General features: G+C 45.6%; 1 protein-coding gene across 9 annotated transcripts in view; it reads right to left on the bottom strand.

Annotated features, from left to right (window-relative positions):
* Window positions 1-24,022, bottom strand: part of DOCK11 (dedicator of cytokinesis 11) — an 89,721-nt gene that overhangs the window by 50,360 nt on the left and 15,339 nt on the right. For all 9 annotated transcript variants that reach the window (XM_042027678.1, XM_042027661.1, XM_042027711.1 and 6 more), the window contains exons 2-11: window positions 13,655-13,771; window positions 13,345-13,434; window positions 12,579-12,661; window positions 11,414-11,483; window positions 9,136-9,231; window positions 5,818-5,952; window positions 4,640-4,817; window positions 4,114-4,193; window positions 3,636-3,719; window positions 1,636-1,776 (exon numbers count right to left, since the gene is read on the bottom strand). In XM_042027678.1, the coding sequence (XP_041883612.1) occupies window positions 1,636-1,776; window positions 3,636-3,719; window positions 4,114-4,193; window positions 4,640-4,817; window positions 5,818-5,952; window positions 9,136-9,231; window positions 11,414-11,483; window positions 12,579-12,661; window positions 13,345-13,434; window positions 13,655-13,771 (1,074 nt within the window). The remainder of the gene's footprint in view (window positions 1-1,635; window positions 1,777-3,635; window positions 3,720-4,113; window positions 4,194-4,639; window positions 4,818-5,817; window positions 5,953-9,135; window positions 9,232-11,413; window positions 11,484-12,578; window positions 12,662-13,344; window positions 13,435-13,654; window positions 13,772-24,022) is intronic.

The raw sequence follows: 24,022 nt of genomic DNA, 5'->3' as shown, positions 1-24,022 counted from the left end.
GAAATTTTATTGAATATGTGTGTCATAAAAAATGCATGGCACAGGCTCAAGAGTATCAACATGCATTGCTTTCCCTGATAAGGAAACTGGGAACCTTTTGCTTCTGTTTGTTCCTTTAGTTTGGTACACCAGCATTTTAATGAACAGATAATCCATGTTTATTTGCTTTATAAATATACAGATCCATTTTTTTCTGCACCTTCCTTTGATCTAGTCAGTTTGAACAAAGTTGTATGAAATATAAAGAATGAAATCCATATCTTTTTTACATAAGTGGTAAACTATAAAGTCAGGAAGAAAATATGAACTCAATTTATCAGAGCTGTTTATCGTTTTGCAATGAGAAAGAAATCAGCTTAAGAGTGTTTATGATCATCTGCTAAAGATCACTATATATATTTTCCAAAGTCCATTAGCTCTGTATGGCTCAACTGTAATACTCAAAAATCTCCTCAGATGCTATCCCAGGAGGAAAGTTAGCTCTTCCAGCCAGGAGAGCTCAAATACAAGGTTGACACTGCTAAGGAAATGCATGTGCAAAATCTGCCAACTCCTTAGTAGCTACTGACCTTGACAGCACCCGGCAAGTGGCAAGCAATAATTCATGTATTTTTAATTCAAACATCCTAGTAGCCGTGCATCCGTGGAAAGATAAAAACGCAAGCCTGAAGATAAAACGGTAGCATGCCCAAGACATTACAGCATGACTTGGAGGCATTACATCAATGCTGAAAATGTGCTGATTAGGTCTCACTCTGGACCTGATTAAGGATGGATAACAAGAATCTTTGCTATTAGCGATGCATCCATCTGCTGGGAGTTACTGAGCCTGGTGTTGTGTAACAGAGCTGTGAGCTGCCAATATAAAACTATCACAAAAAAGCCTTTGTGATTCTACCAGGCATCAGAGAGGGCAGCATCAGTAGAGACGGGGCAGTGCTGGTACCTCTGCCTCCCGTACTACCCCGCACTCCTGCAGAAAGGGCTGAGCAGGAGCAAGAGCAGGACATGACAGCAGGGATTTGTTTTGGGAGAAAAGACTAGAGGAGACTGGTCTGTTCAGCCCAACAGAACAAAGGCTGAGGTGAGACATAATAGCTGTCTACAAACATCAGAAGCTCAGAAAATACAAGAGTTTTTAGGCTAAGGCACACCTTTGGCACAATAACAATGCATATAATAAAGTGGCTGTGAATAGAGCTAAGCTGGGAGTCAGAAGAAGGTTCCAGAACAGGGAAATCCCTTGCCATTAGGGGAAATGAAATAAAACACAGCTGTGAGTGGTTTGGAGATGGAGCTTAATCATTTACCAACAGGACTTTCACAGAGATGCAGAATTTGGCAGACACATATTCCCCGTTCCCTGTGCCCCGGAACCACAGGTTTCCCAGCAGTCCCAGTTCCTTGCAGGCGGAGGCATGTCAGCACAGCCCCTGTCCCCAAAAACGTTTTTGGAACACCAAAATACCAAGGCAAACAAATCCTGCAATGACTCTGGGCCAGCAGTCACTGCCTGTCCAGTGGTGCTCATGGCAAAATCGGATTGTTTTACCCCTCCCAGATTAATTTGCTAAGGTATTTTCTTGCTGGTGAGAGGAAAGAAGACAAAGCAGGACATGCTGGAGTTCCCCTTACATTGGTGGGTCCTTCTTCTGCTGTGTCGCTCAGCTGAGCAAGGAGATTGAGGGAGAAGTCCTGGCAGCAAACCACGAAGCGCCTGCTGCACTTTTCCTCAAAAGGCTTCACGTCTGGCTCAATCCCTGAGAAATCGAGTCTCTAGACAGTAAACAAACAAATCTGGTCTCATTAAAAAAGAAAACAACCCCCTGAATAATGTTAAGGGATCACATTACGGCCAATACTATCTTAATCAATTTTTTAAGTGGTCCGAAAGGTACAAGACATTCACAAATGAGTGCCATTTGGTGATGTTACACAAAGGTATTCAAGACATGAATTCATGGGTGTGTATCAATTTTTAGCAGCCTGTTTTGTAGAGCACAGCAAACTAAACCTCAGAATGATTTCAGTTCCTTCCTGCTTTGCTGTAACCCTGGGGATCTTCCCAAACACCACTTAGAGCTTGAGGAAGAAAGCGGAACATAAGACAACGTTACAATCAGAAAAGTATCTTCCACCATGAAGGTATGACTAGGTTAGAGATGGCCCCTGTGCCTGAAATAGAGAGAAGGCACACATGGGCTTGTGAGCAACACTTCAAAGCAGAAGGCATGTCCAGCTGCACAGCAGTAACTGGCATGGGTAGAAACAGCAAAGACTGTCTGGCGGGGGAATCCAAACAGACTTGATTACCATCACCTCCTCCCTAACCCAGAACACCCACGCCTGGTCTGTGCTTCCACATCTACCCTCCTCGAAGAGCAGGCACATGTGCAACCAAAGACCCTCAGCCTTTGACAAATCCATTATGCTGGGCACTGGGGACAGAGCTACCAAACACCTCTAAATACCAGCAGGTATTTTTGTTTCCCTTATTTTCTTTTCATGAGGAAAGTATGTTGCAGGTTCTACTGCTAGTTTCTCCTAGTTTTCTTAGCACCAGGCATGAAAGTGTGCACGTACCAGCCTTGACTGGAGCAAAGACTGAATGCCTTGTGTTACAGCAGATCCAACTGACCCACACCAGAATGAAGAACTCTGGGTATAGAAAGAGGGCAGTGAATTCAGCCTAACCATTTGGTTAAGTAAAAGAAGTTCTCTTAGATGCTTCACACTGAGTAATATTTCCATTTTTATTATCTGACTAGAATACAAGAAGCTTCTCAGAGCTTCTCTTAAAAAAAAAAGAAACCAAAAAGCCTCCTGGATGCTTATCTTCCTTCTGTTAAAGACTCTAAAGAATTGCCAAGAGAAAAGCTCATTTTGTACAACTAAACCTTTTAGAGACTAATTAAATTTCCTTGTTAAACCAGAATGTTCTATTTTACAGGTGTGAACATGCCAAAGCATGCCAGAAGGAGAAGCAGAAACAATGACGTACCCTGGAACAGTTCTCTAAAACTCTGCTAGCAATTGCAGCTCATTCCACTGAAATCTCACACCTGGACCCTGGCAGAGAATTCAAGTTTAAAGCCAAGAAGAAAACAGGCCAAGAGACAATGACCTCCTACTCCAGTGCATCCGACCAGCACAGGGTGTATTTTTCAGTTTGTCTGTCCCTACATTTGAAAACTCCCTGAAGACTGAGGCTCTCCCTGTTAACCCGTCATGGTCTTTTCCACCACTGCTCCCTGTACCAGATGTGCTGAGCCCACACAGCATTGCAGGTATCCATGCAATACCACTTCTAATGCTTCTTCTTGCAAGCATGAGAACTTCTCAGAGCCCCCAAGAAAATCCAGTTTGAAATCCAGCAACATCAAGATGCATTACACAAATGTCAGCAAAGCTGAAGGGAGGCCATGTGTGGGGCTGCTGCAACTCTTCCCTGTATTTGAGCTATCACCTGAACACTGACATCTCATTCTGCTCTCACTGACAGGAATATGGGCTACATTTCTGTTCTCCTGGAAAATATGCTGCTTCTGCAGGCAAACGCTGTGGCCATGCAAGGGAACAAGGGAGGCATGACACAGTGAACAAAAACTCACTGAGGCAAATGTGGGAATGTTTACCTGGACTTCTGGGTCAAAAGAAAAGATGTTTTGTCTTCCATCATTTCTGCTCAATTTGTTTAGTTGATCTGTTTCTCTTCCATACTAAGACAAAGGAAGGCATTGATATTAGTGCCTGGCCACACAGAGGCCAAGACTCGATCTTGGGAAAGAACTGAATCAAAACAAAATAATTATTTTTCAGGTTGCCTTTGTGATACATGAGCTGATGCAAAGCACTGACAGTACAGAGATGTGGCTATGCTGAAGCAAAAAGCAGGCAGAAGCCGCAACCACACTTGGAGTTGAGGAACATGCAGCCTCAAACCATGGGGCTCCATCTGTGAGACAGACAGGTGGCATAACAGAGACCCCCCCAGGATTTGGTGCCTGCTCAGCTCTGTCAGAGCTGGAGATACAGAAAGTAGAAAACCCCTCTCACAGATAAGCTGGACAGAAGTAGCTGTGGGTGGGGAGAGCAATCCTGCAAACACAATACCTTCATCAGCTCTGGATGCATGCTTCTCTCCAGGCTCTCTAGGATGTTCTCTGACTTTCCCTGCGTGCTTGATTCATCATCTGCAAGGACACAAGAAACAGATGTTCGAAACAACTGCAGGAGCACTGCTCTGCCAGAAAGCATCCTGCACTATTTGCTAACAATAGCACAGAAACAGTTTAGAGAGACTTCTCCATTCCTTGAGAATAAGATTTTTCCATGCATTACCAGTATCAAAGTGTACTATTACAGTCTGCTAGGTCTGTCCAAAGCAGAACTTCAGCACAGAGCCAATTTTCCAGGAGCCTTGAAACTTTGCCATGGATTTCCCATCCAGAAGAAGGGTCACATTTCCCTCCACTTTTATTCCTCAGACTATCATCGGTGTTGTACGAAGCCCCTTTGCAAGATATTGTGTGTCAGCCACAATTCTTGCTTTAAATACAGTACAGTATACACTTCTCCAGGCACACTGCTTGCATCCTGCTGGAGAAGGGAGAAGGTAGGTGTTTGTTTGCAAACTGACCTTGCACAGATTCCACAGCATCCTTCTTCTCTTGCACCAAACTCTCAGTATTGCTCTGAATGATCTTCCTCAGAGTTACCAGCCATTCCTCCATCTCCTGCTCAGTTTCAGCTGCAAGATAGTGGCTGTACTTGTCTATTGTCTTCAGCTCAAATGCATAGCGGCGCATCTTGGGACACTGAACAAACAAACAAGAGATTTATATTACATTTTTCTCAACAACCCAGCACAGCACCTGCCACACAGCTCCTCTCTGGGAAAACATCCTAAGCTGAAATACCACAAAATACAAGGCAGGCACCCTCCCTGACACAACAATCCTGCTGCAATCACAAAGAGCTTAGTGGCTTGAGCATGGCCAGCTACTCTGAGTGAAGGAAAGCCAGACTGAAACACAGACATGGCACCAAGGAGCAAGAACAATCTCCTTCTGGTGTCATCAGACCTTTAATATTTACCCAGAGAAGCCAGGAACTGGATTTGTCTGACATGGTAAGTAATGCTGCACTCTGGGACACTTAGAGGCATCGGTCTTAAAAAAGCAAGTGGTACAATGCAGCTTTTTGGAGCTGTGCTGGCCTTTAAACAGCATTTTCCAACCAGAAGCCAAGGCAAATCTGATGCAACTTGGGAAGTACATCCCATACATCACTGAGGTGTGTGCATTACCGCTTTTACTGTGTTCAGAAAGACAAATGGAAACTCATGGCTCTGACTCATCCATGCTGAAGCAAACCACTGGGGTAATTTAAGCCGCCCTGCACCACACTCAGTGCTTGAAGCTTCTGCAGAGACAGCAAGGGGCAGGAGGCAGAGCAACAATCCACTGCTGCACTTCACTCCAGCACAACTAAGCAAACCCAGGATTTAGACCCATACAAATACCTGCTCCTAAAACCTTATGAGGCCTGAGCAGGTCCTAAATTCCAAAGGACTGCATGTTTGCAAGGACTTATCAAGATATAGCTTAAGAAACAAGAAGCTGGTGCAAGCAGCAAATAGAGGAGGAAGGTGTCCCAGACAAAGTCATATCATTTACTTACTGGCCCATTGATCAGTTTAGCTGATCAGCTTTGGGTTAGTTTGCCATTCTATGCCTTCAGAACTCGAGAGAGCAGGCCTATCTCGGAGCCTGCAATCCGTAAATCCATGTAGAGCCACACAGAAAGGACACCTACCTGAACCACATCATTGCAAGCATCCAAGAAAATGCAGCCTTTGGATTCTTTTGAAATTTTCTCATCTTTGTAGGAATTCAGAATATAGGAGCCATCTGTGAGCTGTGACAAGTAAAAATACCTCCTCTTGAATACCTGTAAAAACACAAATTCTTGCTCAGGCAAGTATTCACTCTGCTGTATATCACAAACCATGGCCATGTTTTCCATATCTGCCTTCCCTGCTACTGAGAAAATACTGTAACACACAACACTGCTGACCCTGGAGTGTTGCAGATTCACCCATTTGAATACGGTTTGCTTTTACAAAGAGAGATTTCCATCACCTTCTTTAATTTTAATGTCCTTGTTGTTGTTATAAGTTTACCCATCTAAAGCCCCAGGGCTTCCAGCTCATCTCTCAGCTGACTCCAGCCTTATTTATCTTTACAAAGTAATGCTGCATGGTAAATTCAGATCACCACCTTACTTGAAGACCCATCCCACCCTAGAGCAAGTACTTTCGGAGTCTTTTTCATATAGACCTCAGTTAGAATTGCAAAGCAACTGTCTGGAAGACTTAGGAACAGGCATGTGGAAATCCCTAGCACTCAAATGCAAGCCAAGGGACAATGCAGTCCATTCAACTGCCTGGGTTTTTTGTGGGTTTGGGTTATTTAATACAAACCTACTTTCATAAACTGGCTTTGGCTTAGCATTTAATTCTTACATCAAAAAACAGTAACTTTGGGAGAAGTGTTCCTGTGTTTGTAATACTGATTTTCCTGAAGAAAAAAAAACTCTCCAGTATGTCTGAACATCTTTCTTCATGCTTGTCAGCCAGAAGCCACTGGACTATAATTCAGGAGAACATTTTGGCAGCAGTTGTGGTAGCATCATATGCTGTAAGGAGCAGGGTGTATTTCACAGTTGCTAGGTATCTGTGTTAGAAGAATCATGAAGGAAGCCAGGACAAGCAGCACTGCAAGTATTTCTACTGTTCTGTCTATCTGGAAGATCTATGAATAAACACAGCATTTTTCATTCCACATGGGAGATTACAAGTAATTTCCTGCTCCTATCATTACTGACACCAGCAAATGTTCAGTAAACCCACTTGCTTGCAGAGAACTGGGAGGGAGCATCGCACACTGAACTGTAACACATGCCTTCTGAGAGGTAACCTCTGGCATCATTTGGATGACTAATTAGCTGAGAGATGCTCCACGGGTTGTTGAACTTTAAGTTTCATAAGATTTAACTAAACCTTCAGTTTAACAGAGCATAAAGATACATGGAAAGCTAAGGATGTGAAGCATTAATCCAGCCTAAACACTGATTTAGCATTTCACTGAAGCAATCTCAGGAATTTTGGCAGTGGATGCTACAGAAACCCATGACAGATCTCTCTCTAGATATTACAGGGTTGATATCCCTTGTGGTTATGGGATTTCATGCTAAACAGTTTGCATTTGCTGAACTCTGTTCAAAAGTAAATGCGTAATCAAACAGCAAACACTATTCCTATGATCTTCCCCCCGTGCAAGCACTGCTGACAGAAATCACTGTCAGAAGATGACGATCATTTGAAATTAATCAGTTGGGTCTGTTCTAGTCTGAGCCTCTGGTGGTATTGGTCTCAGTGCCCTGCACCTCAGACCTGCCTTTCAGAGACATTATCTGAACTACACTGGCTTCAGTTCAAATAATAAGATCCAGAGTCTCCAGTGAAACTCTGATACCAAGGTCCTGAGAATCAGTAGCCATTGTAAAACCTGGGAGCAGAGGGAACATCCCCTCTGATCAGGCTACAGGTGCTGCTGGTGAGCACTGAGATTGCAGAGGGATGGCTAGAGAACTGGGGAAGTGCATTTGGGCAGAGAAGGACAAAAGGACAATCCTGATGCCATGGTTGCAGTGCAGGCCACCAACATGCTGCAAACCAGACAGGGAGAGTTGAGCCAAACCAGGGTAGTTCTCCGCAAAGGAAAGGCTGCTCTGAAATAAAGAGTGGCAGCTTTAGCCTAATGAGAGTTTGCTTGTGGTTCAGCTCTCCACGAAACACCCTCTGCACACGCTTAGCAACAGTGTGAGGCACCACCAGCTCAGCAGTCAAAGAACCAGCATCCACAAGATGGACATATCACAGCAGCATCTCCAAGTGGTGACAAGGCTGAAGATGGTCGAAGTCCTCAGCTTTCTCACCTGTGCCTTAGACATGTTTTGTAAGACACAGCAAAGAGAATGGCTACTGATTCTCAGGACCTTGGTATCAGAGTTTCACTGGAGACTCTGGATCTTATTATTTGAACTGAAGCCAGTGTAGTTCAGATAATGTCTCTGAAAGGCAGGTCTGAGGTGCAGGGCACTGAGACCAGTACCACCAGAGGCTCAGACTAGAACAGACCCAACTGATTACTTTGAGCATGTATGATACCTCCTCCAGAAGTTTCAGGAAAAAAAAGTTGCTTTAACCATGATTGGAAAAGCAGAGGATCAGAAAATCCTGTTCTGTCTGTCTATCGCCTTCAAGCCCATTTTAAAACTCAAATTAAAATTAACCCTAATAACAGTCCTGTTCCTTTTCTCCTGAAAGCATAACTCATTGAATCAAGCCTTGGAACAATTAGGCTTTTTGAGTTTTTTTAATATCTCCTTACAAAGCAGCCTTGCTGCAGCCATCTCTCAGCTGTACCATTGAGCATAACTCCCTAACAATCTCTCTATGCTGTAACAAGGCAGCTGCATGGTGGGACAGCAGACAAGCTCACTGCCATAGCAAAAACCTGTTGTGGAACTATTAAAAGTCTCTGTACAGTCTGAGCAATGTCACATCGCATGACGAAGAGCGGAGAACAGGAGACAAGGCAGCTGTTGCTTTTAGGTCAGTAATGCTACATCTCTGCAGTAATATCACCCCTGTTTTAAAAGCAAAGATTTATCATTTTAATTTAAAGCTGGCCTCTCTACACATTTCCAACCAGCAAGGAAACTATCAATTCAGAAAGCTATCTTTGCAGGGCAGCTGTTCCACTTATCCTGGTTGCCTTCCCCTCCTGGGCCTCAGCTGCTCATCCAGAAAACAATCTTGCTTTACTAGAACATGTTTCGCTTTTTTGGTCAGCTTGCCTGTCGTGGTCCAAAGTGCATCAGTCTTACATGCTGGGCAGGGGAGGGTCAAAAACTGTTGCCAGACCAGGTTTTCCAGTCCATCATGGGATACAAGAGGGGCAGATGCCCATCCAAACCCAAACCCACCCACTGTGCTCCTGGGAGCTTTGGAGATGTGGGCTGAACTTCACCTCATGCCTTGTTCCTGAATAACTGGACCAAACTCACCTTCATGGTAACAGTGATGGTGCTGTTGATATTTGCTTTGTGCAGCCAGCCCTGCTTTATTACACCACCCTTCTGGGAGCACAGGGAAGAGGAATCCTGAAAGACAGCAAACAATAAGAAAAAGAGGAGGTCAGGTAAACTGTCTTCCACAGGAAATTCCCCTTGGACAAAGGGATTTGTCCACCCTGGAAAGCAATACCATTTTAACTACAGCAATATAGTGACATGTAGAATGTATGTGTTACAGATACAGCTACGCATACACTGCTATCACAAAAAAAAAAATCAGGGATATCCCTTTCCAATAAAGAGGCAAAGCGGGCTAGATTGGGTCACCTTTAAAACAAGAAAGATTACATCTATTCTGATAGGGCTGCACAGTGATTTTGCAATGAGGCAATGCCTGTTGGTTCTTATGCAGTATTTCAAAACCTGGGGAAGATGGAAATTTTCAAGATGGTCTGTTTAGGAAGTTGCAAAATGCAAAACTCCAAACTTATTCTGTCATTTCCTTTTGTCATTCTCACATTTTAAATTTCAGCAAAAGCCACCAAACTCCAATAACTGAAATGTAAACTGGCTGATTTCACATTTATCAAACCACAAAGTTTCAAGTGACCCAACCAGGCTGCTCTTGGCACACCAGATGGGGTTTCCATCTGCTCCTGTCCCATGGTCCCAGAAAGAGAGAATGGCTCTCTATTCATACTTAACCATGACCTCCACTGGGAAGGGAAATGAGAGCCCAGAGTGATGAAAAAATCTCATCCTGGGGCTTCCAGTGACTCAGCAGCAGAGGCAGCCCTAGCCTGCCTCTGTTAAGCCATGAAAGGGCAGGTTTTCACTCTTTGCATATCAAACTTCCAGAGTAAATTTTCTGAAATTTTGTTTCCCCGGGTGAAACAACCCATGATTTGTCCTTTATAATGGTTCGCCTTTTTTCATCAAGAGATTTCTTTTACTTGAATTTCCATTACACAATTCTAATGCAAATGCCCTGTCAGGAAACTGTAACAGAATCCTTTAGATATGGCAATGACGAAAGATATAAACGTCAAAACATCCATGAAAGCACTTGGAATACTCTTCCACAACAAATCTCAGTAACTTCTCTTGTTTGAATATTTGAGACACTGGCCAGAAGAAGAAAGGTCTCCAAATTTTGGTAATATATTTTTGTCCTTTTGCTTTTTTGGAAGCATGCTGGTAACAGTGCACAGAAATGTCTCCAGCCCAGAGCAGATATTTTTAAAGAGGCAGCACCTCAAGTTACTGACGTAATGCAAACCAACAACATAGTCAAAAAAAGATTAAGGCCAAACTTGACAAAACATTTCCATTTATAAAGAAGCCAATGCAGTCCAGACCTGAGGTGCTGGGACATACCCCGATAATTTCAGAAATGTGCACAAAACAGTCCCTCCAAATCTTGAGCTCTGCAACAAAGTTCCCTTTGCCTCTCTAAGTTCCTCACATCTTGGTAACATGGGAATTTTAAACAGCTGGACTAAATCCTTCCCTCTGTAAACAAAAACTTCCTAATATCACGAGCATGGATTAATCTCCACATGGTACTTGAAACAGAAAAGCGCTGCCCATCCCTTCTGTAGCAAATGCGATATACATGTGCAGGAAACATGGCATCTGCACCATCCAAAATAATCACCAGATCTGAGATGTCCCAATTGGCAGAGCCCCCAGCCCACCCCCACAGAGGAGCTCCAGGGCTGCAAATCTTCCCTACAACCAGCTGAGCACAAAGATGCCAACTTCCAGAGGAAGCAAACGCCTCCCAGCATTGGCACAGTATGTACAGAGCAGGACTGACACACTGTCAACAAGCTGGGTCGAAGCAACTGATGAAAAATTGCAGGTTATGTGGTAAACCCCAGAATCACAGTGTAGAGTTGAAAAACAGATTGCCCAGTTTTAGTTCTGGACATGAAGAGTTTTCCTTACTAACTACTTGGCTTCCTTTTGAAGGAAGCCTTCCTCTCTGTTTTCTTCCTTTCCTCTTCCTACGATGCTCTGTTTCAAGGGGAAAAGCCATGAGAAATATGACTAATCTTCCAGATAACTTAGGAGACCCTTGGTTGCAAGAGATTATCTTGTCATATGTTGAAATAAATCACTGCCTCACTTTTGATCCCATTTTCACAGCAGAAAGCATCTCATCAAAAAACTGTTCCTAAGAACTGAATTCTGGCTTTGCTTTGTGAAATTTGCTTTTTAACAGGAATACATTAAAAAAAACCCAAAAAAACAACCTTCTCCTTACCTCATCCTTTTCAAAGTCTTCATCAATTTCAAACACATGGCTTGGAATCTTGTCTGGCCTAAAGGATTTGCTGAAATCACAACATATTTTCATGTTTAATGACTGGAACATGATGGCTGTCTGAGCCAGCAGCTGATGCTGGATCCAGAAGCAACAGCCGAACTGCAGGCTACAGAGCACAGAAAATACACTGCAAGAGACCTACAGCTCCTTACAACTGGGGAAAGCTAAGTTCTGAGTGCATTTCATGGAAATTAAGCACAAGAAGTCTGTAATTAGCTTTCTCTTGTTAGCTGTTGGATTCTGCAGTTTTTGCTGACTTGCATTTATGGAACAAAGAGAGAGCACCCCAGTTTAACTTCCGTCTTTACCAAAAAAAGAAGCAAGATCAGACAACAAGATTATTCACAAATTTTAACATTATTTGATCAACAGTATTACTCCATTGCTGCTTCACATCCCCTTGAGACCCTCAGAACAGACCCACTTCATCCAATTAAGAAGAAAAAGCATTTAACAAGCTCCCAGCACACAAGCAGCCTGGACAGGGGTCCAGATATGCCCAGAGCATGGGCAGTGAGAACAGAGCAGGCACCATCACAGAGAAAATAAAAATCCAGCAGAAATCTGAGATGTATGTGCCTGTCTGAAAACCCCAATTAGCTTTGGAGCTGGAAGCACTGGCACAGACCAGAGTTTCCAAGTACATAACTCCCCAGCACTGCCAGCATTTGCAGCAATATCACATCAGCCTCTCTGTACTGAGGACACAAGGAGAATCTGCTTGGCATGGGAACAAAGTGTGTAGCACACAGGCAACATCAACCCAGCGGGACAACGATGCTCCTGGATCAGGATGTGCAGACACTGGCAACGCTATTTATCCTGCCATAGGCCTGGGCTGCACTCTGTCCTCATCCCAAATGGAGGGGCTGTGCACACACTGGTAGATGGGATGTGAAGCACTGACCCATACAATATTGTGGGCATCTCCCTGACAGAGCTGAGGAGCAGTGGCATGACAACACAAACCTCTGGCTCTAATCTTCAGTGACACATCTCTGGAGGAGAGGCTGCTTTTGGAACAGGCGTCAGGGAAAGGGCAGACTGCTCCTGCTAAGTCCTGTGACCACACATTAGCATTCCAAGGGAGCACGACACCTACCATGGCAACATCCGAAAGTCTCCTGAGTATTCCTCATATTTGTAGTTTACCACGTACCAGTCAGAGCTGTAGGTTTTAATGCACTGAAAGGAAAACAATACAGCTCTTAGAAAGCTACACCAAGCAAAACAAAGCCCGGCACCAGTCTGAAAAGTTACACACTGCAGGGTGAGGTAAGCACAAGCGGGAAGGGTGTGGGCAAAGCTGCTTCACTTGTTTCATGTAGCAATGCAGAATTTCCTAAGGAACCTTTTCAGCACAGGGACAAAAATCACACAGCATCTGGCCTGCCACACAGCTACAGATTTTGTATTTACATCACTCCAAGGCTCTGAAAAAAGGAGTAGTGATTTGGGAGGAGACTGCTTTCTGGAAAGCACCAGTTTTCTGTCCTTGGAAACACAGCATGTCTAACTCGACATCGACCATCGCTTCTTGTTCCACTGCACTTGAAGGGAATGGTTGTGGAGAGCAGCACTTCACAACAAACCCACAGCGCTCCAGATGCTCCAGGGAGGTTGTGGATCCCCTCCTTGTCAGGCAAGCGATGCAAAGCCACACACCTTGGCTGTGTAAAACACCCATTGAAAAGACATTCTGCACATGAGACGCCTGTAAGAACCCTCCTGCGCAGCAGGTTTGGCAGTGCTTCCCACAAAGGAAAAACCAAGTGATCTGCAGTCCTGTGGATCAGGAGCTACAGCTGAGCATCTTCCCAAGGGATATAAAGGGCTGAAGGCAGGTGTCACACAGACTTTGCCCCTACCTCTTTGACAAAGAGACTCTGAGCTTTCTTTAGAGCATCTTCTGGCACCGTTGACTGGAGCGTCCTCCTCTGTCGGCCGATGATTGAGATCTGCAGGAAAAAGAACACTTTTTCAGCACGAACTCCATCTTCAGGGCTTGACATTCACTTTAAATAAATGTGGTGGGCCTAAACCACCAGTGGGTCATTCTAGTTTTATGGCAGTAATGCAGCCAAAAATAACACGCGGTTAATGGTGGAAATTTTCCAAGGTAACCAGGATGGGAGACAAGTGAGCCTCAAACATGGGAAACAGCCAGAGAAAACTCACAGACACATCTTCAATCGGAAATATCAGGAGGTCCCGGAGAGGATCACTGTAGATCTGAACTCTGCGTTGAAGGATCACATTCTCATAGTCCAAGGGTTCCACCACTTTCGTTTTTTCCTGCAGGAAAAATAGGTAATGAAAAAAATTACATGTATGTAACATCTAAAATAACCAGTAACTAACCTCTGGTGCTTAATTTCAAACTGTGTGACCACTGTACTGCCCATTATTCAGCACTCTGATACTCCTGTGCTGCAGGTAACCACTGATGAGCATGTTTTGCAGAGAGGGAAATGAGGGGATAAGTTTTAAGTAATAAGCTAGGGGAAGAAACTAAGCACTATGCTGCTCTGTCTCAGCCCAGTCTCTAATCTCTTCATGGAGTAAGAAAGCCTCCTGGACAGGCCATAGCTTTAACAGCTGCAAGATCCAGCATCTTTACGTTTGAGCAGCTCATCTGTACAGCTTGGAAGAAATACAGGCCCCTGCGCTGGCTCTGCTCAGCTCAGGGCTGGTTTAGTTTGAGGAGCAGATGAGAGCTGTGCTCCCCTAGGAATGATGAGAGCAGGGCTGCTGCTATGACTGCCAAAGCAAGAATCTCAGCCCATGGAAGGAAGAACAGCACCCCTCTAGTAAGACAGGAAAGCCCTCTCCATAAATTGCACCCCAGACACAGCCAAAGGCTAGAGCCTAGTTTTATTCTCACTCACATTTCAGGGAAGCAAGAGGAACTTCTCCAAAAATCCCTGGAGTCATGAGCAAAAACTATTAGGAGAGCTTCCTTACATTCCCTATTGCACCAATTTTGTCTGTATAACAAGTCCAGAAAACAGAACTTAGCAAAATGAGAAAAACACAACTTCTGAAGCAGGCAAATGCCACCTCAGCTGCCCAACCTGACTTCAGATTTCATGAGCAAGAGTGAGACTCTCAGCACTGCATTGCGAAAATCAAACTTCACACCAAAAGCCAACCAATGACTCTGTATAGGAGTGGTCACATTAAAACAGGAACCAAATTCTAACACATCAACTTTGCCTTGTTTTGAACCTTGACCAAAATCCTGATGCTTGGCCCTGCCATGGACAGTGTTTATGAAACCCCTCCAGCAGCATGTGATGTCATGTGCCTCTGGACATGACATCCTTGCAGGACAACGTGCTTGGGCTCTCCACTCTCGGAAGAGAAACATCAGATGCTTACCCACGGGCAGCAAATGTTACCTTCCAGTCAAATGGCGTTTCTGGGACGAACTGTTCACAATGACTGGAGTTAAAGATGAGACCAATAAAAGTTAAAGATGAGACCAAGGGTCTCTTGCTGAACACAGCACAGCACAACCTGCAGCCTAAAAAAATGAGTCCCAAATGAGAACTGAAAGCTCAGCATTGTATAACACCACTGTATAAACAGCCACACCACCAAGAGTTCAAACAACTCAACGTTTTCTGTGACACGTGAGATAAGCAAAGAAGTCAACATTGCTCTTCCATAACCAATCCTAGCCAAAAGTCCTGTGCATGTTCTGTACCTTTGGCTCCTAAGGATCTGGGATGCACTTAGGGAACACCTCCTGCCTCAGACAGTTTCGCATTTAAAATGTCTCCTTTCCATGCTGCAGAAATCCAGCATGAATTAGCTCACTTATCTGAAAAAGTTTCCTTCTTAACTACTTTCTGAAAACTTCGCTTCACTTCTTTCACAGTACTGAAAGGAACCTCAACTCCTCAGATTACCAGTGAGAAAGACAAAGGTCAGTCAGCAGAGAGCCCAGGCTGGATGACAGAGCATCCAGGGGTTGCTGCCTGCTCCCTCAGCCATGGGGGATTCGGGAATGAGGTGACAAATGCTGCCAGTCCCACTGGACACAGAGAACTTCTTGCTTCTATATCCAAGACCTGAGCTGTACAGGGCTTTAATAAGAAAAGAAAGAGTCCATCTGAAAAATAGGAGTCTGAAAAACCCAACAGGTAGACAAAGAAAAGGAACTCATTTACTCTCAGTCAGCCTCATGCTCATTAAATGCTTAATTGAATTCAGTTAATCATCTGAAACACCGGTCTTATTTCAGGATAGCACGGTGCGCTTCTGAAAGTCTGCCAAGCTCTGCAAATTAACGTGAATTAACAGGACATCCATTTGCAGGTCTGGGGCCCCAAAGCTTGTCCTCCCCACAACACCAGGGCCCCACAGAGTACACACACAGATCTTTGTCGACCTCTCTGATTTACTGCAGCAATCCTGGCAAAACTCAGCGGTGTTGATGGGTTAAAGCAGCGCGATAATCCCAAGAACTCACACCAGCCCCCCTCTCACCTCACCCTGCAGCAGCTGTAACAGTAAATTAGAGTCCCTCTACAAGCCTTCCACATCTCTTTGGGGATGCAGGCCTTCCAATCACACAGTATTTTTAGTTCTTTTTTATTTTGCAACATGGTCCTGAAACTAGGACTCTGTTTCTAAAGGTGTCCTTTTTGAAAGTTGGGGAATTGATGACATTTCTTTTCTAGATCTGATACCTCTGATGACCAGCAAGATAAAGTCCTGGCAGTCATCCTCATGGGATGCAATGACAGCTAAAGGGTAAGAGCTGAAAAGGATCCCAGATCTTCACATGAGATGTTTGAAAACTCACAGATCACTGCCTACAACAAATATGAAAAAAACCCCTTAAAAACTCACTGCAGCCCCCCTAGTGTGGTAGGTAATGATACTGGAAAAAATGCATGGTGCAGGCTGTAATCTATATCTGACAAACCAGTACCAGGCCCTGTGACACGCATCTGATGCCCCAGGGATGAAGGGTTGTGCACTGCCACTGAGAAGGGTTCTGCAGCACCTAGACAGGCATTTCTCCTCTGGAACTGTTAGAAACACAGTCCCTAGGGCTCCCCTTGCCCAAGGTGTGCAAATTTCCCGTCTCAGCACACAGCAGCCCTCCATTCCCTGCAGTTCAGTGTTACACTGACCATGCTCACACTCAGCACATCACCCAGGCTGCCATAGGACATGACAGGAACCACAGACGTGTCTCTAAAGCCAACCTGTTTGTTATCAAAGCAGCTGCTCATGGAAGGATGTGGCCTGGCTCCTGCCTGCCATCGAGGAAACAAACTCCTCCATCCATCCTGACCTGTGCAGGCTGCCCAGTGGGGCCAGGCACGTTCATGTCCCTGCAAACAGACCTGTGGAGTAAGGCAGGAGCCATCCCAAATATTTGTTGCCCTTCAGCCCAGCAAGGCTGAAGATAAAGCTTTAAATGCTGAAAATGGGATTTCAAAGTCTTAGTTTTCCTGGGGGTGGAAGTGCATACCCCACACCACCTTGGGCTCAGATCACACTGCCCAGCACTGTCACAACAGCAGATGGTACCCACCAAAGTCATTATGAAACCAGAGGAAAGACTATTACACTAAAGTAATTAGAGTCTTAGAAACCACAAATTCCTCCACAGGGGAAGCCAATACCCAAGTACAAAGAAATGCTGCCAGTCCAGCAACAAAATCAATCCATTTCTGCAGGAAAAAACATGCAGTGCTGCCAAAGGTATCCTGCTCTGTGGCACACACACAACAGCTCTTCACCCAGGGCAGGCAGACACTGCACTGTGATGCTCCTGGGCTCCTCCAAGCTCCTGAGAACACAGCAGGGGCAGGCTGGGGTGAGCTGCCCTCTCCTGTGGTTCCTGTGGATGCAGCATCGGAGCACACCCAGCAGCAGCATCCAGCCCAAAGCACTGCAGCCCACTGTGCTGGGATAAAAAACAAGGGAAATACCTTGAGAAAAACAAACATGATTTTAAACAAAGATAACATGAGAGCAGTGCATCCTCCCAGACAAGCTCACTCACCCTTCTTTAAAAAACCACAGGTTCAAGCCCCACACACCAGCCTGCTCCTGAAAACACACATTGCTCTCTCTGTCCTCTGCTTCTGCCCCGAGACTGCTGCTCCTCGCAGCATGGGGCCATGCAGAGGGTTGTCTGCTGTGCTGTAGACCTCATCCACGCTGGGTCACGTGGCTCCACTTGGACAACAGCACAGGCAGAACAACAGCCTGTGTATTGGACTATTGACTCGCCACCACAAGAGAGCTGGCTGGCATTTTAACAGGAAATTCAGAGAAATTGCTGCAACAGAAACATGCCCACAAACACCAACACAAGGCTCTGCCTTTGGCCAAGCACAAGCACAAAGAGCCCGGCATGAGAGAAAACTCAAGTAAGGTCCTTGTCCTCCGTGCCTTGCTTGACCCACTGCTCTCTGCCAGCCTGAGCCCAAACCCTCCCCAAGACAGAAACCACCAGAGAGAGAAAGCAAAGGAATGGTTTAGCAAGGGAATTACCATTAACAAAGAGGGGGATACTTAAGTCAGATTAAATTGTCACCCTTCTGCATCTATTTTGCAAAGCATATAAAATTCCTTTTATTTGCTTTATAAACAAAGGCTCACAACGACAGCTTGTTCATGTGGAGAAGTATAGGAAAGAACATTTCTATTTTAAACTTTTAGTGCCTGAAAAACAGTAGCCACCTGTCTTACAGTGTTCTGCATCTGAATACCATAAAAACACACCACTTTCTTGTTATATATGATTAATACTTTTCTGAGATCCATTTCTCCCAGAATTACAACAGATACAACCCAAGTGATGTGAACGTACAGAATGAAAAATGTTTCATCTGGGGATTTTTTTAAAGTAGCAGGCAAAGGAAAACTGTGAGAAAGCTTTTGTATTTTCAGTCTTGTCCGTTCAGCCCTCATTTAAAACAATATCCAGAGAAGAAAATGACAAACCAGGCTGGTTTGTAACAAATTTTCTGGTCCCTTTGCAGTGACACAAGCCCTCAGCAGCTGCCAGTGCATGACAAAAGCCAAGCCCAGCACTGGAGTTGCACCACTCTTGACTTTCACTTCTCGTGGTTCCAACGGCCACCAAGCACACAGAGATACACACACCCTGCCCTGCAATACTTCCTCCGGGCCTTCCACTGAAAAACCTACAGGTTCAGCAGCCCCCAGCACGTGATTTTTTTTCTCACATCCTCAGAAATGAAGCCCCACCCAGTGTGTGCATCTACATTTCAAAGCAGCAAGAGACACAAATGAGATGAATTTTAAAAGTGCTGGTTCTTTAGAGCAGCTGAAGAAAGAAGGAGGAAGAGGACAGATCACATGTATGAATATAACTGTATTATCTCAGAGTGTACAACTGTTCCCCAAAATTTAGCGACCATTTTACAGCCTATCTATTTGCTGCCTCATTTGTTGCAACTCTGTAGTGCACTTATGTGGAAAGCCAAGCAAAGCCCCAATTTTAAAATAAATACCAAAGAACCAAGTAGGTGAAATACATAGAAAACGAGAGGAAAAGTCAATTTGGAGAATTAAAAGCTAGAAGAGGGGAAAATGGAGGTGTACAACTACCCTTGGGACACACCTGTCACAGCTAAAACCACATCACTTCTGAGACTGGCATCACTCCAGAGCAGAGGGACCACTCCCCACTGCAATGCACAATCTGGAAATGTGAGGATACCTCAAAAACAGCAGAGAGAAGTCCTCATTTTTTTATTTTGCTCAAGAAACCTGACTGTACATGAGAGAATTTAAATGATGCCTGGGAACTGAGCAAACTCACTTGGCAAACCATATGGGCATATGGAATTGAGCAATTTCTATCCACAGAAAAGCTTTTCCACAGCAAGGCATTCAAAGATCAGGTCAAGGCAAACTCAAATTGTGTGGTCTTTGAGAGTCTTTTTTTTTAGTATCACATTTGTGACTCCTCACTTTTTCCAACCCCAGTTCCTGCACTGCCATCTGATCCCACTTACACACTCTCACTCAAGCTTGCAGAAAGGCTACAGAGCTCAATTTATAAAAGCTCAGATTCAAATCATTCCAGACTGCTGGGCATAAGAGAGAATAATGACAAAACATAAACTCTGGGCTTGGCCATCCAAGGTTTATGGAACTGCCATAAACCTCTGCAAAGCCAGAATAAAGTCTGTGCCCCAACGACTTTGCATTCAAAAGTCCAGGAGAAAGGGAAGAGGTAGGAACAGAGATCAGGGAAGGAAGGGCAAGCAGGGAGACAGTGTGAGTCAGCACATATGGCAGCAGTCACAACACAGTGCAGCCTTGCTGATGCCAAGAGGTTTGTGGGCTTCTCAGCAAAGCCACATTTTGGGAAGAAATCAGCAGGGTGGCAATGCGGCAGCTCTCAGCAGGTGATGGGGAGCTTGTGCCCATGAGCCTGCTGCAAACCCAGCACTCAGCTGGATGTAGCAGATGTACGATGGTAAAACCTCAAGGATGAAAAACAGTTGATAAAGCTGGGTATGAGCAGGCCAAAACTACTTTTACACTGGCCAGAAAAAGTTTAAAAACACAAGAAAAATGTCCAGACAGGAATCCTGGCTCTGCTGAAGACACGAAAACACCGAGACACCACAGCTGCACCTGGAACAGGTGAGAGGGATGGACTGTAAAGTGGGCATGCAAACACACAGAGCATCTTGTGAAATGGCAAGGGAGGAAAACCTCACCAGAAGGAGGAGGAGCAGGGGAAGCATGGAGAGGGAAGAGTCTCAGGAGCTGGCCCAAGGTGGTGCAGGGGAGGGTAGAATGGGGCACTTGGGGATGGATCTGTGCAGGGACCACATCATGGGAAGCAAAAATTGTGCAAAGGTTGGGCTGTGTAGCTCAAGAGGCAGGAGACGGGGGTCAGGGAGGCCAAGGGGTTGGCAGAGAAGGTGTGCACTGCAGACAGGAGAGGAGCCCCATGGGCAAACAGGAAGGGAAGAAGGAATTGGTGAGGAGAAGGGGCCTGCCAGGGAGTGATCAGGTGCTAACACAGCTCAGAGCAAGGCTTTGCACAGCCCTCCACGGGCAGCAGGAAAGCAACCTCTAAACAGCAACACATCATTGCTAAGGGTCTCATTAGACAGAGGGCTGGGTCAGAGTCCACACACTCCCATCTCCATTGAGGAGTTACGTGGCAGTGCGACGCTCCAGCTCTAAATGCAGTGCCAGCAGCACAGGGCTGCTGTGTCCCACTCTTCCCCTGCTCTGCCTGGCATGGAGATGGCTGCACCTCACAGGAGCTCTCAGAGAAATAAAAAGCTAAGTGGTAGGGAAGGGGAGGATGAGTGCACAGTCCTGGCACCCTGCAAGAAAACACTTGCAGTGGAAATGACTCACTCTTTCCATCTGCATGCTCGGAGCAAAACCCAGCCCCCTCTCCTGTGCTTCCCTCCACCCTGCCCAAGTTCTGTGCAAAAGCATTTCACCGACCCACACCTCTCCCCTCCTGCATCAATGGCCCTGGGTTGCACCAGAACCTGGGTTCTGGGTATTTTGTAAGGTGGATGTCTCCTTTTTCAGTGTAATGCCCGCTTTTCAGTGAAAAAGCAAGTGTCACAGTGCTGTCCCTGAGAGCGAGACAGTATTGGTGCGAGACACCAGCTTGGAAAAGGCCTGAACAAACAGTCAAAAAGTTGATGTCAGTGTAGACATGCAAACATTTACCTGTCATTATTAGGCCTGTCAAATAAAACGAATTCAGGCCTTGAAGTATCTTCAAACTGGTTTAGAAATTACAGGAAGCCAGGATAATCAGCATATGACTCTTCATTTTCCCTCCACTTACTCAGAAGTTGGACTGTTGGACTCCACAGTTCACAGTCTTTAGCAGATCCCATTCTGAAGCAGAGTTCTGCAGCCACGAGGGGCAGGAACACTTTTTTTTTCCTGAAAGCCTGAGATTCTTGCATAATCACTTAAGCAAACTGCCCTCAGAAAACAGCTGCATTACAATGAAGCAGTGAGAGTTCACAGCCCAAGTGTGAGTGGCCCAGCCTAGAAGGCAGTGCTGCCACTCCAGCTCACCTGCACTTCACCTTCACACATCACCTCTGAAAATGATGCCTTGAGCAAATGCAGAGTCAGTAGGAAAAGAACTGGCAAGTGGTAGCTGGGGGCATGACCCATGTCTGGCATGAACACACACTTGAGGTGATCCAGCATTGTTACTGCATAGGGCAGTGCATTAGGACATGCATCTTAGATTCCTTTCAGTATCCTTGTCCCCTGTGCCTGACCTTCCTCAGGATCACCAAGTGCTTCTGTGTGACACTGACAGCTCAGTACACACTGCCATGGAGTCTCCAGTCCCCAGCCACAGCACCTGAAGTCCTGTGAGTCCCTGCCTGCATAGGTACATTCTGGGCCAAATCCAGCCCTTCTCCTCGAGGAGCAGAGGGAGGGATCAGGGTAGTTCTACCTCAGCCAAACTGCACCTGCATCCAGCTGAGCATCTGCTGCAGAACATGAGAGATGTGCAAACACATTACAGCTTTGATTTTCTCCTCCAAAAATAACAGAGCTAATAGAAATTGGCAAAAGGGTACTGGTTTCTATGGGACAGCTGAATTTCTACCAGATAGGACTTCACAAAACATTCTGTAAGCACAGGCATTTTTCCATGCTAAAAAAGGAAAACAGTAATTGCAACAACAATAATACACGTTATTTATTTAGGTTCTTAACTGGGACATCCCAAAGTGCTTTTCAGATGTCACTTGTATTTCATCATTTATTTATGTAGTATCAGTTTTATATTTAGCATCCAGATCCAAAATAGCCAGAACATCTTAAAGCAATTAATGGCACATAAGCAGAACCCCTCCCTTTCCTGTCTGTCTTAAACTCTTGTTTTTCACTTAGGAAACCACTCACACGCAGGGCCGAGCCAACAGTGCAGCCACTGCCCCAGGAGAGCAGGGGAGCACTCCCAGCCCCACTGGGGCATGGACAGAGCCATGACGAGGCCAAGAGACTTGTCCAAGCCTATGGATCAGCACTGGGGAAAAACAGAGCAGGAAGTCCCAGGCCAGTTTTGAGCTGCCTCAGCAATACAGCAAACACCCCAGCAGTTCAGCCAAACCCCCGCCATGTCAGTGGTGGTTTCAGCAGCTCAGGAAGTTGTCTCAGCCTCATCTGTGCTCCATTTTTGGGCTGCAGGCATTGGACACAAGAGCTGCAGGGCTCTAAAGTTAAACTCTATTCTCCCAGCAAATGCAAGAGAGGCTGTGGATGGGCTCTGCAAGGGACGGACTCTTCGAGGCCAGAAGATAAGAGACAAAATGCTGCTGTGAACAGAAGCACCTCAAAGTTTCCCCAAATAAAGACATCCACACAAGTTCCAGCATCATGCAACAGGACAAGGGAGAATTTAGGGCTCTCCAGGCACAGAGAGAAAGGCAGTCTGACGCCAGTGCAACTCTCCTGGAACCCCAATGCGCCATGGAAAGCAGTTTTCTGCTGGAAGCTGGGTTTGCCTTCCTGAACACCAGCTTTGTGGGCATTCAGCCCATCCCAGCCAATACCGTCATGTCCCTCCAAGAGATGGAGACTCCCTTTTCCTACCATGACCTTTCTACCTGTCCCTGTCACAAATGCAGCTCCTGCCAAGCCTCTCATGTTCCTGTGACCCCCCATCCCTTTCTGGCTGGCACAACAGCTCCCTTGAGTCCCTGCTACAGCTAACCCCATGTCCCCGAAGGCTGAACTAAAGAGCCTGTGCTTGGCAGGCTGACAGAGCCCTGGCAGGCATGCAGCCAGATGCATTCTGAGCCATGGCTTCCTCCAGACTGCCAGAACATGTGCCCTGCTCCACACACAGATGCTGCAGTCCAGCCCACATCCCAGGCTCCTGACCACTGGCAAAACACAGTTTTATGTATGGCTGTTACAGTTCTCCAGAGCAACGTACAGCACTCTGACACCACCAGGTCCTACTACTGCACAAGGGAGATGTCGTTTTCCTGGCTTCTCTCATGCAGTGTCGTTGCTCAGGGGACAGAGAGGCTAGGCTGCAGTGGGGATGTCACCCAGCATGAAGCCAGAGACAGGATGAGGCATTGGGGAACACTGTGGACCAAAACAGGCAGAGTCTCCTTCCAGACGCAACCACTCCCCAGGAACAGTCCTGTGACAGGAGATATTAATAGGGGAGAGAAGAAACTGTTTTCAGTGAGAGAGGGGTGAGAAAGGGGTCAGGAACAAGCAGCCCTGACCCCATTAGAGAAGCAGCAGGAAGCAGGGAAAAACTGTAAAGATAAGTCAGAGCTGTGTTGAAGGAAAAAGGAGCCAGCAAGGGAGAGCTTTGATTTGTTCTTTAAAGGGAATGAAGGAGATGGAAAGAGTTGGTGGCAGGGAAACATATTCCAGCATTTTTAAGATTACAGCAATGGCCACAAAGGTATAAGAAACTACTCTTTTCTTCCTTACACAAAGCGGGAGTGAGGAGGCCAATTAAACAGGGATGCTGAAGCACACATGTACCCCATGTCTGGCTGCTGT

This window comes from Corvus kubaryi, unplaced genomic scaffold, assembly GCF_017639235.1.
Source record: "Corvus kubaryi isolate FWS band 111438036 unplaced genomic scaffold, C.kubaryi_AGA036_p1.0 130, whole genome shotgun sequence".
NCBI lineage: Eukaryota > Metazoa > Chordata > Aves > Passeriformes > Corvidae > Corvus > Corvus kubaryi.
The sequence above is the reverse complement of the archived record's forward strand: the minus strand, read 5'-3'. Positions and strand labels throughout refer to the sequence as shown.